This window comes from Pyrus communis, chromosome 9 (assembly GCF_963583255.1).
Source record: "Pyrus communis chromosome 9, drPyrComm1.1, whole genome shotgun sequence".
In the NCBI taxonomy this organism is placed as follows: domain Eukaryota; kingdom Viridiplantae; phylum Streptophyta; class Magnoliopsida; order Rosales; family Rosaceae; genus Pyrus; species Pyrus communis.
The window spans coordinates 9,814,669-9,833,126 of record NC_084811.1 but is presented as its reverse complement, the minus strand read 5'-3'; the positions used below and the strand labels follow the sequence as shown (position 1 = coordinate 9,833,126).

At 41.4% G+C, this 18,458-nt stretch overlaps 1 protein-coding gene across 1 annotated transcript; it reads right to left on the bottom strand.

Moving 5' to 3' along the window:
- Nucleotides 1–10,988: 10,988 nt before the first annotated feature.
- Nucleotides 10,989–15,491, bottom strand: LOC137745800 (uncharacterized). The gene is made up of 7 exons (XM_068485813.1): nucleotides 15,292–15,491; nucleotides 14,529–14,938; nucleotides 13,332–13,523; nucleotides 12,941–13,180; nucleotides 12,535–12,752; nucleotides 11,986–12,234; nucleotides 10,989–11,725 (listed from the first exon to the last, which is right to left on the bottom strand). Exons 2-7 carry the CDS (start codon nucleotides 14,932–14,934, stop codon nucleotides 11,483–11,485), a joined length of 1,548 nt encoding a protein of 515 aa, XP_068341914.1. The 5' UTR covers nucleotides 14,935–14,938; nucleotides 15,292–15,491; the 3' UTR covers nucleotides 10,989–11,482.
- Between the last annotated feature and the right edge of the window lie 2,967 nt (nucleotides 15,492–18,458).

The window sequence follows — 18,458 nt, the reverse complement described above, 5'->3', positions numbered from 1 at the left end:
TTAAGGTATTTGGTTGTAAGTGTTTTCCTTGGCTTGTGCCTTATTCCCAAAATAAACTTCAACCCAAGTCAAAACCGTGTGTATTTCTAGGATACTCACTGAACCATCAAGGGTCCAAATGTTTGGACTTGTCCACGAGGCGAATATATTTGTCTCGCCATGTTCTATTCGATGAGGACTCATTTCCATTTAAGGAACTCACATCTCCACTGGAAAACATTGATCAAATAGGTATTGCTACATCCCCTGATCTTTTGTTCACTTTTCCTATTTTAATATCTTCCACCAACTCACTGTCTTCATCCCATAACTTAGTGACCTTGCCTCAATCAATTCCCGCTGCCACTGCATTGACCAACCCTCCACAAAGTCCAAACCTATCACTACCTACAAACCCGCCACCTACCTTATCTTCACCTAACCCTATCTCCACTCATCCTAATTTAAATGAGCAAGCAGAAGTTTTTGAACCACCCCTACATCCGCCCATACCATCTTCAGATCATGCCCATACTCAAATAAGTCAGACCTCTGAGCCATTGCAATGCATGACAACTCGTTCGCAATTAGGAATACTAAAACCTAATCCTAAATATGCATTGCATGTTTCTACTGATTTTTCTTTTGTTGAACCCACGTGCTATAGTCAGGTAGTCAAGACTAAAGCATGGCGAGATGCCATTGTCCAGGAGTTTAATGCATTGCAACGTTGTGGTACGTGGAAACTTGTTCCTTATCATCCTAATATGAATCTGTTGCCAAATAAATGGGTGTTCAAGATCAAAAAAAGGGCAGATGACTCGGTGGAGAGGCACAAGGCCAGGTTAGTTGCCAATGGATTTCATCAACAGTCTGGTATTGATTACACAGAGACCTTTAGTCCTGTGGTCAAGCACAGCACTATTCGACTTGTTCTCAGTTTAGCAGTTTCAAAAAGGTGGCACATAAGACAACTGGATGTACAAAATGCTTTTTTGCATGGCTTTTTACAGGAGGATGTATATATGCGGCAACCTACTGGCTTTGTTGATCAGCAGTATCATAATCATGTGTGTAAATTACAACGCAGCATCTATGGCTTGAAACAAGCCCCTAGAGCGTGGTTCCATCGATTTTCAGAGTTTCTTCTTCAATTAGGGTTTCACGGGTCAACTTGTGATTATAGTTTATTTGTTTTCAATCATCGTGGGGTCTATTTGATTTTATTGATTTATGTGGATGACATCCTGTTGACAGGAAATAGTCCTTGCCATATGTCGAGATTGATCAAGAAATTGGGTACTTTATTCTCAATGAAGGACTTAGGTCCTCTCCATTATTTTTTGGGTGTCGAAGTTAATTATTTTGGTCAACAAATGCATCTCAATCAAGCAAAGTATGCATTGGATTTGCTGAAACGTACAAATTTTTTGGATGTCAAACTAATTTCTACTCCAGTTCCTAGTGGTCACAAACTTAGTGCATATGATGGTGAGCCACACAACAATCCAGAGATGTACCGGAGTATTGTGGGTGCCCTACAATACTTGACAATCACGAGACCAGACCTTTCTTATGCTGTGAACCAGGTATGTCAGTTCATGCATTCTCCAAAAACTACACATTGGCAAGCCGTAAAGAGGATTCTTCAGTATGTAAAGGCCACATACAATCATGGCCTTGTCTACAAACCTGGTTCTACTCATCTCATGGCTTATTCTGATGCTGATTATGCTGGTAATCCAGATACTCGACATTCAACTGGTGGTTTCTGTATTTATTTTGGGTCCAATCTCGTGTCCTGGAGTTCTAAGAAACAAAAGACTGTTAGTAGGTCCAGTTTTGAAGCTGAATATAGACAGCTTGCTTACACCGTTGCAGAAATTTCGTGGCTCAGGTCTTTATTTCGAGACTTGAACTTGCATCTTGACATACCCACAATTTGGTGCGACAATATTTCCTCAATTGCTCTTGCTTCCAATCCCATGTTTCACTCAAGGACAAAGCACTTGGAGGTTGATTACCATTACGTTCGAGAGAAGGTGGTTCGTCGTCAGTTACTTGTTAATTACATTTGTTCTCAAGATCAGGTTGATGATCTGTTCACAAAAAGATTATCATCAACAAGGTTCAAGCTTCTTGTTTCCAAGCTTTCCGTTGTTCCTCCACCTGTTAGCTTGCAGGGGGATGATAGACCACGTCAGTCTATGATTCTCACTTCCGAGACTTCAGGGAGTTGTGATCGCTCTAAACTCTTATCCATGAAGAGTTAGCTTAGGTTACAACTCTTTCAAATGTTTGTTGGTTCTCGGATATATATATTTCCTCCAGTTTGTTGTAATCTTTAAATTTTGAAAAGCCTTGTAAATAGGGATTGCTTTCCCTGATGTAATCGAAAATGCAATATAAATACATGCAGCCTCTCGTTAAGGGGATATGCAATTAACGTGAACTCTTGAGCATTCTTAAGTTTTACATCTTCTTCTTCTAAACTCACAACAACAACAACAAATTCGAATCCAGATTCTCGATCAATATGACGACGACCTTCATTCTGTTCCCAATCTTAATCACCTTCTTCTTCCTTTTCACCACCATCACTGCCTCCCAACCCATTACTTTCCCCATCCTTACCATCCACACTACCAGTGTCCTCCAATGACACCACCGTTGCCCTTACGCCGACACTTTCAGCCTCTTACTTTGTGGAGGCCCAAATTGGGCTTCCACGGTTTCCCGTCAAACTGGCTTCAGCCAAGGGATCTTGGGGATTGACACCTTCTCATTGGTGTCGCGGCCATCCACAACCAGTCGACTACCGTCCTTGAAGATAAACCACTTTATCTTCGGGCTGGGTAAACAAAACCTCATCGGTTTTGGCACGCACAGTTCCATAGTCGGACAGCTTGGCCTCGGAAAGGGCCACCCTTCTTCCACCCTCTCACAGCTCAACATCAGCCGCTTCTCCTACTGCCTTCCGCTCTCCAATTCCAACCCCTAAAATACGAATGCAACCCTCGAGTTTGGCCCCAAACCGGACTAACTACTGCCTACTACTGCAATACCCCGATTATTGAAGGACCCCCCGACCACCCCTTCGACTATTACCTTAACCTCACAGCAATTGTCGTCGACAACGTATTAGTTTACACACCTTCAGAATGGAGAGAAGGAGGGGAACCGGGATTTGTAATTGACGTGGGAGCCACGGTCACCGTCTTGTACAAGGAGGCTTACATCCCGATGAAAAACGCTGTGATGGAATATCTTTCCAGTCACTTCGGACTGTACCCGGTTTACCCCTCCCCACCTGAGTATGATCCTCCAGCTTATGAGCTCTGTTATTACAACGAGGATCTTGAGTCCCTCACCACCCTCACCTACCCGAACATTTCCTTCCATTTCGAAGGAGGAGCGGTGTTGCAGCTGCCAGAATCCCAAACCTTCCACAACTTTGTGGATGAGCTTCAAACATGCTTGGTAATGATCCCCAGGACTGGGACAGAGCCAAGCCGACTGGGTGCACCACAGCAAAGAGGGTGGAGATTCACGTACGATCTCCTCCATTCGGAGCTGTCTTTCGCTCCAAATGGGTGTTAAATCATCCGCCTCTGGGGTTTGGAACTAATAGCAGAGTTAGTCCCATTGCAAATTTCATCAACAATTATCGGTTTATGTTGTAATCAAGCTACTAAAATATTGAATTGGTTTATCTTGAAGAATATTAGGTATATATTAAAGTTACTAAAATATTGAGTGAAAAATAACTTATTAGTCATTGCCAATATGTTTGTTGTAGTGTAAAGGATGGTTTTCGATCATCCGTGCATTTGTTCCTATTCTTAAAAAACACGTGTGGAGATTAACATCCTCTTTCGTCCAAAACTAAACTTTACAACAATTTTACATTAATATATATACCAATCAATACAATGCAATGAAGCTTTCAAATCACACACACAGTTCGAAAGTTATTTTGTTACACATTTAGGAGAAGTTACTCTCGGATGATTCACTCATGGCCTGTTGGTAACTATCCATTTTCAAAGCGAAGTGCATTCACAGAGGCATAGTTAGGAGCAATTGTAGAACCATGATTTTCTAGGAGCATGACATGTGCATCTCAGGTGGCAAGACTGACCACAGCCCATGGAGCATAGTTCCGACAAGTTAGGCTTAAGCCCATTAAAGATATTACTTGTCTCTCAAGTAAGGAAACTCTAATTCAAGTCAAATTGGGATACCTTGAGGATTAGACAACGTGATCCTAGGAGGATTGGTATCTTATCCTAAATTCCCTCCTAGATAGTCTCCCTATTTAATTGAAATTATTTTCTCAACGAAGACTCAAGATCAATACTCTAACTTATTATTATTCAAGGGACCTACTTTGGATTCTCCATCTTCTCCGATATACATATATTTTCTCTACACCTAATCTTTTTCACCATTTAGGCCCAAATCATGAGAGATTTTTCAGTGTGACCGTCACATGAGGTAGTATACCACATGGCTCTATATAAATGGTAGATTATCTGTGTTAAAAGGTTAATAACTTAAAAATTAAAATTTTTCACCACTTACATAAAAACACATGGTATACCATCTGTGTTCTCGTCACAACTAAAAATTTCTCCCACATCAAGGGTTTGTTCATTTGGAACTGGAATCCAATTTTGGCCCAAATGGGTTCTCTCTCTTAGCTATAAGGCCCACTCGAGGTTTTGCCAAGTCTCTTGAAAGTATGTTTTATGAAATTTCTAATGATATACGTGCGCTTTTATTGGTACAAACAAGGAACGTTGGACTGGCACCCCAAAACATGCAAATTAGTCAGCCATTTTCTTTTACCTTCAAGTTTAACATAATTGCAGGGGTGGGCAAACGGGTAAAGGAACCGCGGGTAGGGGCGGGTAGTGTAGGTTCGGGGCGGGTACGGGCCGGGTCCCTTTTTTTTTGGGAACAAACGGGGCGGGGCGGGCCGGGGCATGGTTATTTACGGGGCGGGCCGGTTCCTACACCTTAGAAAAACGGGGCCCCGGACCGGCTCGTTTCATATTATAATTAATGGTTGAGATTGAATGATAAACCTATCATTCAATCTGAACCGTTAATTTGTAACCTAGGTTTCCAAATCAGTTTCAGACTTCAGTGTTCAGTCTCAAATCTCAATCTCTCCAACACTCCAACCCTTTCTCAAATTCGCGGCGCCGCTCCTCCGTCCACCTTCTCCGACACGACACGACTTCAGTGTTCACTTGTAGGAGGTGATGGGGATTTAGAGAAGGGTCCGATGACTGCACAGCCAAACCAGAACTCTCTGGCTGAGGTTAGGGCGGCGGTAGTGAATGAGGTCAATGAGCTGGGAGAGACGGCTTTGTTCACGGCGGCGGATAAAGGGCACCTTGATGTGGTTAAGGAGCTGTTGAAATATTCGAATCGGGAGACCGTTACGAAGAAGAACCGGTCCGGGTTTGATCCCTTGCATGCTGCTGCAAGTCAACGACACCACGGTAATGGTCTTCAGCATTTGTGCTAATTTGGATTTAGAATCTCTTTATCTAATTCTAATTGTGTGATTTGTTAGTTTGGGTGTTTTGGTGAAAGATGGTAAAAGAAGATTAAAAGATTTATTGGTGCAAAAAGATAATCGCAATTGTGCTGATTGTGGTGCTCCTGATCCTAAATGGGCGTAAGTTTTTTCCCATTGATACAACTTTGTATCGGTTTTTGTATGGCACCAAGTCAATTTGAGACATGCTTGTTTCGTGAGTAAGCTTCAGAGCTTAACGATGAGCGTGTCGTGTAAAGCTATTAGTTGACATCCCAAATTCGGATACACATGTTTCAGGACATTTGAAAATAAATGTATATTCTTAGGACAGTTTACTTTCCATCCTATATCCTTCTGACTTGGAAGGTATCCTGTTCGTAACTGCATTTGCAGGTCAGCAAACATTGGAGTTTTTATATGATTAAAATGTTGTGGTGTGCACAGGAGTCTTGGTACTCATATATCAAAGGTAACCGCTCCTGATTGCTGGATGCATCCAATTTAAATTTTTATAATGGAAACAATTTGCCAGTTGAAAACATGAAACTAGCTAGGGACACTCATACTTTGGAGTTTTGTTTGCAGGATTGTTATATAACTAAATTTAAACAAACAAAATTAACGATACAAAATCCACTGACCAAAAGGGAACTTGTAACTCGGTGAACGAAATAACTGATTGATCCCAATCTGCTTTCATCAAGGAAGTTCATTTGATTGTTCATCCTTGGTTGTTTGAGTTGCAATGCAAGGAAACTGGGAAAGTTTATTTCAGTCCTTTTACCAAAAAAATCTCTCTTTGGCTTTCCTTCTTTCGTTTCTAGGATGACAGGCATGGTAGAACTATTTCAGGCTTGCTCGGTGATCTGTCAAATGTTGCTTAATTGATCAATATTCATTATTATTTTATGTTTTCTATATGCTGACGTGATGTCTCCAGTCGTGTGCATTATTACAATTATATATTTGTCTTAAACAACATGAATTGGAAATGTTCAGGTTTTGTCAGTGACCCTGGATGAATGGTCCGATAATGAAAAAAAAAAAAAAAAAAAGTTATTGGACCTGTGGACCCGTCCCGAACCGGCCCGTTTGATACGGGCCGGGTTAGGTCCGGTTCCCAAACTTAAAATCCCTACACCCGGCCCCGCCCGGCCCGTTACATTTTAAAACGGGTAGGTCCGGTTCTTCCAAATTTGGGCCCGGCCCGGCCCGTGCCCAGCCCTACATAATTGTACAACTGCTATTTAGTAATACGGTCTAGTAATATTTTTCTTTACTTGTAAACGATAGATCTTATGTTCGATTATTGCCGAAAGCGAATTTGAACCACATTATTGATAACCCGTTTTAAGGTTAAGTCCAACCCATCCTCATTAATGTAGATAAGATCATTTTTCCCAAAACAAAAAAACGTAAGTATGCAACTAAGTTTTAGTTTTGGTAATATAGTTTTTCAAAATTTGCTAAATTTGACCGTTGCAACTTGGAAGCCAAACTTGAAGTCTTGAACCGTCCAATGTATTAGAAGGCTAGCATTACTATAACGTGTTGGAAGAAGTTGGGTCATCTGTGTCCTATTGTATTGTGCTTATGACATTAGTATTTCGAAAGAGTAATGCTAAGTCGACTAAATTTATAGATTAAAAGTATAAATTAAATGATGTGTCACTAATAAAAAATGAGAACGTTAATTAACACAGTCCTCTTGCTTACCACAGTAGACAAAACAGAAGCAGTCAAGGATCCATTTATCTAACTGAGAATCATTTGATCTTGTTGGATCCACGCAGTGTACGCAGGATCCACAGTGGTAACACCAAGCAGGTTTTTGTAAGGGCATACCAAAGTGCCATCCACGTACCCCATCAGATCTCTACTCTTAAGAATTGGGAGAATTTGAGCCAACCACAGTGGGTAGTTGGTTTTGTCAAGTTTGATATTGACAACAGTGGAAAACGGATGGAAGGGAGTAGTGGTAGGTGTGTTGGTAGGTGGGTTGGAGGAGGTGGAGTTGGAAGAGTTGACAGTGTTTTTAGCCATTGAAGCGTGGAAAAAAAACAAGGATCTAGTCGTTAGACAGTAAGGCTCAATACCATATAAGAACTTTAGCACGCTCAGGATTCATTTCAATTGCATACCCAGTTAATGATGGGATGCATGTATTTATATTAACTTGAGGATTATAGAAGGGGTTTGAAAACCCGAGATACATGGAGCTTTCAAATATACAATTAGATAGCAAAAGACTGCATGCGCAGCTTAACTTACAACAAACATTTGAAAAAAAAATCCTATAAACTAGGAACAACTAAAGGATAAGAGTTTGAACTGATGAAGACTCCTCAAGGCGCGGGAATCACAAAGTGGGCTTGACTTCGTCTAACAGTTGTACACCTCTGTCAATTTAATTCTCTCCTAAACAAACTATTTAATATGGAAAAATAAGCTGTGAAAAGACTAAAAACCCTTCTCTTCACTAAAGACTAAACAACCAAGTTTCCATTATAAATAGCCAAAAGTAAGAGAGAAAACATTTGTTATAGATAAAAGCAGAACGGGTGCAATGTATTACATTGTTTATTTTCGTAATTGTATCACAAAAGGGGTGCACCGTGCATGTAAAGAGGGAGAAAGAGATATTAATATTATTACTTTTACTTTTGATCTGGTGTGTTGTTTGGTCATACACTGTATGCTCTTTATATAGTCATTTACGTGCATAAGTCTACAAGGCACATTAAGGCATGTTGAAAACCAAGCCATACAAGTTGAAAATCATGTCATCCAACAATAACAAATTTGACAATACCATCATTTTGGTTATCCTAACATTTTAACTTTTGACTAAACTATGTGGGCATTCAAACCCACAACTTTTACAACATTTTCTTTTTTGTAATATGGGACAAAGCCACAGCTTTTACAGCATTTTCTTTAAAGATAGCATGAGAGAATATTTACACTGATTTGGAGATGGCGGATGATGTAGGTGATGTGAGGTAGATTTATGATTTGGAAAATAATAAGACATATTTTTTAGCTTCTCACATATCCTCGTTTAATCAGCATGTTATTTTAGGTTGATTTATTCAATTTACAAGCTAAAAATAAGGAGAGGTGTGTTATAAAAATCCCTTAGCTTGTTTTTTGTCGTTACCTACTTTCAAACCATTTGATCAAATTCAATGGTCACTGTTCATTTATTTTTAAGCCATTTAATAAAATCAACAGTGAATTCCAGTCTGTGCTACGCACCGAAGGTAAATCGATTGGGAGAATGGAGAAGTGTTGGAACTTGAAAGAGACGAGAGCCACCGGAAAACTCACAAAATTGGACAGTAGATGATAGCTCGGACACCAAAAACAAAGTGCCCATTCGATGCCTTTAACTGACTTTATTTACAGTTGAAAATTACACATTCAGCGGCATCCCATGTGTCAATATTTACCGCACGCCCATCTTCATTTAAATTTACTCGGTTAATAAATATTAAAAATAAATACATTGGACGGTTGTGATTTATCCAAGATTTGTATAAATTTGGCTCCCTCCATTTCTCTGCGTTCCCACGTTCGACCGCCTACAGTCTCGATCCTCACTCATCTTCCTCTGCTTAATTCACAACAACAACAATTTCGATTTCGAATTCACCTTCATCTTCCTCTTTGCCACCAATCTTCTTCTCAGTGTCACTGCCTCTGCTGCCTCCCAACCTCTTACTTTTCCCAGCCTTACTAACCCCACCACCACCGTGTCCTCCAATGACACTGCCGTCACAGTAACGCCGACACTCTCAACCTTTTACTTTGTGAAGGGCCGAATTGGGCTTCCACGGTTCACCGTGACACTGGCTTTCTCTACGTCATCCCCAACAACCTGGGTGCAGTAGGCTAAAGGTGTAGTCTGTTTGGACGTCCCCTCCAATTATATGAACTTCAAAACCTCAGATGGTTTCAAATCGATTCCCGGGGAGATGATGCCAAATATTGCAGTCCCTATGTCGCCAAAACAGCCACAGCGGCAGATCCGTGTCGGTACGACCTTGGCTTCAGCCAAGGGATCATGGGGATTGACACCTTGTCATTGGTGTCGCCGTCATCCACTTCTAGTCCACCGCCGTCCTTGAAGATCAAACACTTTATCTTCGACCTGGGTAAACAAAACATCACCATTTCGATGGGCACAGTCCGATAGTCGGACAGCCCCGGTCACCCTCTTGTACAAGGAGGCTTCCCACTCCCACTTTGATTACGAGACCCCGACTTACGATCTCTGCTTTTGCAACCAGGATCTTGAGTCCATCACCACCCTCACATACCCGAATATTTCCTACCATTTCGAAGGAGGAGCGGTGTTGCAGCTACCAGAATCTCAAGCCTTCCTCACTTTTGGGGCTGAGCTTCAAACGTGCATGGTAATGATCCCGAAGACTGGGACAGAGCCAAACCGGCTGGGTGCGTTGCAGCAAAGAGGGTGGATATTCACGTACAATCTCCTCCAATCGGAGCAGTTTTTGGCTCCGAACGGGTCTGCCGCTGTCCAACTATCGGACTGTGTGCGCCGAAATTGGCGATGTTTTGTTTACCCAGGCCGAAGATAAAGTCGTTTATCTTCAGGGACGGCGGTGGACTGGAAGTTGATGACGGCGACACCAATGAGGAGGTGTCAATCCCCAAGATCCCTTGGCTGAAGCCAAGATCGTACTGACACAGGCCTGCCGATGTGGCTGCTTTGGCGACAGGGGATGCAATATCTGGCATCATCCCGGGAAGGGGTGCGAAACCATGTGTTGAAGTTCATATATTTTGAGGGGACGTCCAAACAGACTACGAATCGCATTCAGCACCCTGATTGTCGGGGTTGACTTAGAGAGAGCCAGTTTCACGGTGAACCATGGAAGCCCAATTCGGACCTCAACAAAGTAATAGGCCGAGAGTGTCGGCGTAACGGTGACGGCAGTGTCATTGGAAGACATGGTGGTGGTGGGGATAGTAAGGCTGGGGAAAGTAAGAGGTTGGGAGGCAGAGGCAGTGACAGTGAGAAGAAGATTGGGGCGAAGGGGAGATGAAGGTGAATTTGAATTCCAAATTGTTGTTGTTGTGAATTTAGAAGAGAGATGAATGATGATCGAGACAGTAGGCGGTAGGATGTGTGAACGTAGATAAATGGAGGGAGCCAAATTTTGTACAAATCACAACCGTCCAATATTTTTGTTTTAAAATGTACTAATTGTTTTGCAACTCCATGGAAAACTCTATTTACCGTCAAGAAATCAAAGGAACGAACGAAAACGACTTCCCAAGATCTGCCAATCACCGTGATAATTGTACGGCTTTGTATTTTGCTTTTTTTACTGTGCCATTTGACTTAACCTTAACCTGGGTGTGAGCAAAAGAATTTAAATCAACTCACAATCTACATTGCATTCAAATGGAAAACGGCGAGCTTCCACTTTTTATTACTGTCAAGAATATGCAAATCCGAACGACATTTGGGGCACACGTCCTCACAAAAGCAGCGAAACATTACGTTGTTTACCCCTTCGTGGCCTTCGATGTTTAACAGTTAGATACAAACATTCGTACGAGTTATGATTCCTAAAGAGAGAAAACAACTTCCATTTGTTGAATCACATATGATACAGTGAGTCGTGGACGGTGAGAAAAAACCATACCACCAGAGGAGACGCAAACTTTACATAGACTGCGGCACCATTGCTTCACAGCATCTCGTCATCAAACGTGCTAATCCTCCAAAACTTTTCGAACTCAGCTTCACGCTCTGCTGAGCAGAGGAGCATCCTGCGGTTATTATATGGTATTTACATCAGAATTCTACGTAAAAGGAACCAATTATCAGAAACGATGCGCAAGTCGCGAGAGAATCAAGCAATTGTTGATCTACATTTGTTGATCTTTCTTCCCGAGTTGATCTCTGACAGTGTATCAAGCATTTGTTGCTATCTCTTCTGAGTTACCTTCCAATGACGTTGTATCTATATCCAATTTTTCGACTACTGGACCTTGAGGGCTTCCAAAAAGAGTAGTGAAGATCTGTCTATGGCATTCATCGCAGAAGTACAAGTACGAGAAGTGGCCTTCATTTGGCAGCTTATGCACGTAAGATCCAGGTAAAACCCGTGCTATATAATCAGTCACTGATGGTGGGACTACCATATCATCCATTCCCTGCACATTTTTCATTAGGCATAATGTCATTAACAAAATTCTCGAGCCAAGTTGCACTGACGTTAATGCATGCATTTTGAATGAGAGTAGTTCTAAGTCCTGGGTTAGGAATTTCAGTATATGATATAACTGACCCCGACAAAACCAGCCGCATACAAAAGTAAAATGTCGCAAGATTCATAGTAGAAACACCAGAGCAGCAAACGTTGGATAGGCAATTAAGAAATACGAGGGAAAAATAATAAAATACATTAACCAACCTGCCATATGTGTATCTGGCCTAGAAATCCAGTCAGCATGCATTCTGCCTCACTGTTCCAGAGCCAAGCAAGAAATCCTCTTCGTTGACACTGTTTCTGTGCCTGAAGATCTGCCAGACTAAAACCCCACCGTGATACTTGTAGGACAGCTTCCTCTATGAAGGGTTTGATACTCCCTTGGCGGATCGACTCCTCTATATCCCTTTGCAAATGTTCCTCAACTTTTGGATCTTCAATCAGAATTTCATCCTGCACGTATCAAGAATATGAAAGTTGACACCTTGTGCAATGAATACACCTGAATATGTGTGAAGCAATACGGAGTGCAGGTTTTAAAAAGTGACTAAAAATATGAAATTGTTAATCTACCAAAGGCAGAAAAAAGCAGTCTTATTATAAACAAAAAAATATACTGGCATGCATGATCATGCCTTGCTTTAAGAGAAATGAGAAACATAGAAATCTGTTTAAAGCTGGCACTGACTGCGGGGAAGAAAAAGGTTTTCAACCTTGCAGGATATTTCATGGATTAGATGACAATGAGCTTACCTTCTTCCCCGGTGAGAGAGACAACCATTTATCAATTCTGTCATGTTTCCCTGATAGGAAGCTTCGGCGATAAAAAGAGGACAGAAATTTTGGAAATCTACGAGCTAAAAAATACATTAATCTCCTTCGTAGAACCCATGGTTCCCAAGTCTTTTTCTTCTCCTCTTTAGTCATACCCGGCTCATAGGGATTAATCATTGGGCCCACCATGGCTGCACCTGCAAGTTCACTCAAGATTCATAACACAGCAAGTTATTCCTGATAAATCTTCAGAAAGTGGTAGAATATAAGGGTGCCCATAAATAAGGTTCGGATTTTGGGTGTTAAATATTATTATGCAAGCATCCACAGAACCCAAATAGAAATTAAACCATGGACGTAAATTTTCAGAAAACAAGTAATATACCTGCAACTCTGTCAGGAATGTATCTGAGAGAAGCCCAAGCATGCATCGTTCCACTTGAGTGGCCCAGCACCCAGAACTTGTCATCAACACCAATAGCATTTGCTAAGTATAGCATATCCAATGCCGATGAGTTAAGATTCCTGCTGGGATGAGGATCACTCTCCCCAAAACCAGGAAGATCATATGCGACCAAGCGGATACCAAACTCTACAAGCAATGATATCTTTATTCCTGGTATACCTTTTGAGAAAAAAGAATAATAAATTGGAGAAGGAGGAAAAAACCAATGTCTGATATCTTTATTCCATATACTCTTCAGCAAGAGCATAGATTATGGTTTCCGAGATTCTAACCACCTAAATTAATGTAGCAGTACCAGTGATTTATTTACCTGCAAGTCGAGATGAAAGAAAAGAATGTGGAGCAATCAGTAAAAATCGAGTGCTCTTTGCTGGGACACCTTGTTCATGATAGGCCAATCGTCTCCCGTCTGGAAGTAGTACATGGCTAGCACTAGGAGGATGTATTTGCACTTTCTTCACTGATCGGACCAAGCTGTCATGGTTGGTATTGACATTTATAGCTGCACATGATTAGAAATGTAGACACGTCAGATCATGCTTATAGCACGAAAGAACACAAATGTATACTGCAGTCCAAATCAAGTTTTGGAGCTCCTACCGAAAAAGCTTTCTTAGTTCAAAAGAAAAACAATGACTAATCTAGAAAAACTTTACTAGGACAGTTGAAAGTTAAGAAATAATAATTCCACTACATACAAAAAGGCCGAATAAGAATACCAAAACCACTCCATCGAGGACTGATTCAAGGAATTTTTTTTCTTATATTTATTCATTCCACCAAAACTATCAACATTCAGAAGACTAGTATAGCCTTATCCAGAGGAATACAATCCTTTCCAGCATGGCTCCAGGAATCGTAGAGCACTTCTCTCGTTAACTCCTCGTAAGATTTAATGAAATGCAACAGAGTAAAGTTGCATCACCTAGAAACTATTTAGAGAATGCACAGAGGCGAAAATGGAAACCCCAACATAGCATCGCAGATTGAAAAAAAGGAAAGGAGACTGCTCCGTTTTGAAACCACATTTCCCTTAACAGTCTGCTTACATTTGGAATGTTCCATGCAAAAATTAATCATGCAATTTTAAGCATCAACTTTCTGCTAACTGAATGACAAGCAGTCCAAATATTATCAAATGTCGCCACTCATGATTCCATTGATCAAGCGGCGAAAGACTCGAGCTCAAGAACACGTTGTTCAACCGTTGAATAAGGTACATCAAAAGAACAAAACCCAAACACTAACTGAAAAACATTAGGAACAAAAATAGAACACGAAAAATGCGAAAGCTCTATCCAAAAAAAGTATGTAGATCCGTAGTAGCTCCTCCCAAAACATTTCGAAACAGATCAAAAACCTTAATCACAAAAAAAACACTTGAACAGTAAATTAATAGTCTTATGAGTAACAAATACAAATATTTATGCAATTATCACAATCAAATTAATGCAACAAGTGCATAATCAACAAACATTGAACATTTAACAAATGCAAAACAATATACCTGAAAGTGCAAGAATGAACACCAAGAGTATAACCGGCCAAGCGTGAGCCGGATCGCGATCCTCCGGCAAAAACTCATTCAAGTATCTCAATTTCGCAGACGCCTTGGCGCAGGGATTCCGAAGCTTTTGGACAATGTAAGAGTCCTCAGTCAGAACGTTCTGCTCCACAATGTCCTTACAGCCTCTTGCCAAATCCACAAGTATCTCGCCCCAAGCGATCGCGAATCCCTTAATCTGATCCTTGAAGTTCTCCGATTGCTCCAATTCTTCGCGGGAGGCGAAACCAGCATCAAACGAAGCCGTAGAGACTTCGATAGGATCGGCCGCCGCGTATCGTATCCCCGAGTCACTCACCAGACTCGCCAGCTCGTCCCTCCACGAGCTCGATCCTCTCACCTCCGACATTTCTCTGAAATTCGAATAACACAGTCGACAGAGAGTGAGAGTGAGAGCTCAGAATCATCAAAAAGCTTATACATACATATATACATACATACATACATATATAAATATACATAGAGAGAGGAGAGAGAGAGAGAGAGTTGCAGAGGCAATGATGTCAAAACTGTTACTTTCCAAGCGTGAAATTGAAGCTTGGTTTCAACCTAATTTTGCTATAAAGAAAAAACAAGAAGAAAACCGAACCGACCACCGTTCAAAAACGAATCGGAACCAACACAGAAAAGTGAAAAATAAAATTATAAATATTCAATGCATCAAAAAGCAAAAGCCAAGAGCCAAAAGCACCTCTGCATTGCTCACCTTAGCTCAGCGGCGTTTTAGCTTTTGCTTTCCCCAACACTGAAACCGTTGCTTCTCTGATCTGAATCATTCAGCTTTTTACTGGAATTGACTTATGCACTTCTCGTCGGCCCTTCGCCAACGCTGGTTTTCTGCAAGCACTTCATACGGAAAAGCGTTTTTCGGTGCTTGAGGTTGAAGATGCTTAGTCGAAGACGAGAGCCCAGTTTACTTTTGGTGTGAAGTGGAATCGGACGGTCTGGATGTGTCCACGTCATCAGCTGCTATGCCGTGATTTAAACGGCTGGAGACCGGCTCGGGCGGTGCGTGTCGGGCGGTTCTGCCCACGCTGTCTGTCGACCTAGAACTGCCGGTTTTCAGTGTACGTCGCTGGGCCCATGTGACACGGGAATGTTCTTTTTAATTTATTATTCTCTACCGCCAGATAGGTTACATTAATTTATGCCTGGTTCGATCTTAACCGTTAGTTCCGGTCAATGCATGGTGTTTTCCAAACCGTCTCTTCCAACGGTGTTTATTTGATTAGGTTTGTGAAAGGACGTGAGTGATGACGAGAAGCTGATAGCTTTTTTAAGACCATCTTCAAATAAAATGTTAAATTTTAAACACAAAATTTAAATTTGAAGGTTTAGACCATCTCAAACAATGAGTTAAATGTCAAATTTCCCCCTCAAACCCACTTCAACCCAAGCTAAATCTTTAGGCTAAAAGTCAAATGTCAAAGCTGGGCCAAATACCCCTCATGCAAGTGGATTCGCTGGAACTTGGGCCACTCTCGACCCGCCCACACGCGCACGCACCCCACGCACTGGACCTGCAATGCTTTCCTGACAGGGTTGGGTGACATGCCCCGATCTCGATACTCTCCGAATATCAGGATAGGCACGTGCTAGCCGACACTCGAGGATGACGAAAGTCATTTATTGAGTGCAAATGTTGAAAAAAAGGGATAGATAAGACTTATAAATATAAAAGAATAATGAATATGCATTTAAGGAACGTGTTCAGAGCATACAACTAACTAGAATACTAAAAGAAATAATATAAAATTGAACGAATAAAAGAATGGGTCCTACACTGAGATGACTCGAAGATGCCGATGCGGAAGTACCTTGACGCCAAGATTGTACGCCTCGATTCTAAGTCCTGAAAGGGGGGTGCAAAACAAACATAAGTGGACCAAATTGATATATATAATAAAACAGTTATCAACGTACTAACCCCCAGGTTTTATGAAAACACATATATATCATGATAAACATAGGTTTTCCGAAACCTAGCATGCCATGCAATATCACAAATCATAACTTGTATATATAATAATCACTAGTGAATGTCCGATAACCCCCAGGCCTCATGCCGGCTCCCTGTCTCTGAACAGACAGTCAAATGAAAATACACTTCAAGCCCCATGCCGGCTCCCTGTCCCTGTGCTAATAGCCAGAGGAAACACACTCCAGGCCCTATGCCAACACCAAACCATCGCCCAGGACGGAGTAGAATCTATCCCTACGTCCCGTAGCGGAAAGAACCACTAGGTAAGTACAAAATCATTGAACATACATATATTGAAAAACAACTTCATAGTATAAAGTCATCCATCATCTATATTATGAAGAGGTGTTCTAAACATGTTCTAAATATCATATCGTCATCAATCGGATATTCTATAAGAACATGGGTTATAGGAAAAATAGTAATAATTCAAACTAGCCTCAGTAAGCATGTTATCTCATAAAACATAATCATCGAATCATGCTTTTCATGTATGCATTTCTACTATCAAAACATGCATTTTTAGAAGGGGTCCACTCACAGTACTTAGCCGTTGAAGAGCCACGCAACTAGCGAAGACAAAACGCTCCAATTAATTGCCCTTAAGCACATAAAGGGTACATTTAGCCAAACTCTACTCAAATGAATTAATTTGGGAAAACAAATGTCAGAAACGGATTCAAGACATCGAAATTAGCCTAAGAGGGGTCCCACAGGAAAACCCAAAAAGTTAACAGTCAAAGTCAACGAATCCGGGTCAAGGGTATTGGGTTGGACTAGGTTGGGTCAAAGGGTTTGGACTTGGGTTTGGGTTCTGATGGGTTTGGGTTTTAGAATGCACGGGCCTAAGGCCCTAAAGGGAAATGGACCAAAGGCCTTTACATTAACAAAATAAAGAGAAATAAAAGGGTTCAGTTGAGCTGCCCATGGTTTTAGGCTTGGCAGGAACGGCCCGAAGGCCTAGGAGGTTTCTTGGGCTGGGTTTCACGCCGGAGAAGAAGCCCGGAATTGGATCGAAATTTAGACAAACTTTGAACATCCATAACTTTGTCAATACTCAAGGGAATCGAGTGATTCAAAAATGAAAATCATAGCTCTCGAAAAGACGAAGAGAACGGTACCTCACAGGATGGCTAACTCACTGTGGTTTTGCCGGAGGTCGTCAGAAACTGGGTAAGATTCAAATGGATATAACTTCTTCAATACTCAACGAAATTGGGTGATTCAAAAAAGAAAGTTGTAGTGCTCAGCGAGACGAAGAGATTGATACCTTGCATGTTGGCCAACTCGTCATGGTTTGGCCAGAAAGTGGCCTGAAAGCTATGGGTATTTTTTGGAATCTGGGTTTAGTTCTCTGAGGTGGTTTTCATGTGCCAAAACGTCCCCAAGACAATACCTATTTTCATTAAAACCACCAAATCGTTGAAAATGAAGAATGAGTAATGGTATTTCGAGCCTCACCTAGTCGGGAATAGTAGAACTCGCCGGCGTGGGTGTGCTAAGCATGGTTGGGTGGTCTCTGTGCTTCACAGATGAGAAGGGAGAGAAGAAAGGCCCAACAATGGTGGTGATGTCGTCGTGTGTTTGTATGTTTGTGTGTGTGTTCGACGGTGATGAGGGAAGAGTAAAGTCAAGAGAGAGATGCAGAGAGTTTCAAGGAGAGAGAGAGAGAGAGCTAGAGAAAGAGTCATAGAAATCAGAAAAGAAAGAAAATGGGAAAGGAATCGGGGGACAAAACAGGGGGTGGGCCCCTTGGGCTCACCAATCAAGAACCAAAAACCATTATTTTAAACAAAAGAAACCCAACCAAAGTGAAAATACGAAAATACCTTTTTTGTTCTGTAAATCTCGGGAAATGTTGTTACAGTGGGCCCCGCAGTTAGCTGGTTGTT

Bases quoted from the DNA above. Each gene is read 5' to 3' on its own strand.
- LOC137745800 (XM_068485813.1), bottom strand. From the start codon at position 14,934: ATGTCGGAGGTGAGAGGATCGAGCTCGTGGAGGGACGAGCTGGCGAGT. The intron at 13,181-13,331 runs GTAAATAAATCA...TTTTCTCAAAAG, and splicing joins TCTTTCATCTCGACTTGCAG to GTATACCAGGAATAAAGATA. The intron at 12,753-12,940 runs GTATATTACTTG...GTGAACTTGCAG, and splicing joins CATTCCTGACAGAGTTGCAG to GTGCAGCCATGGTGGGCCCA.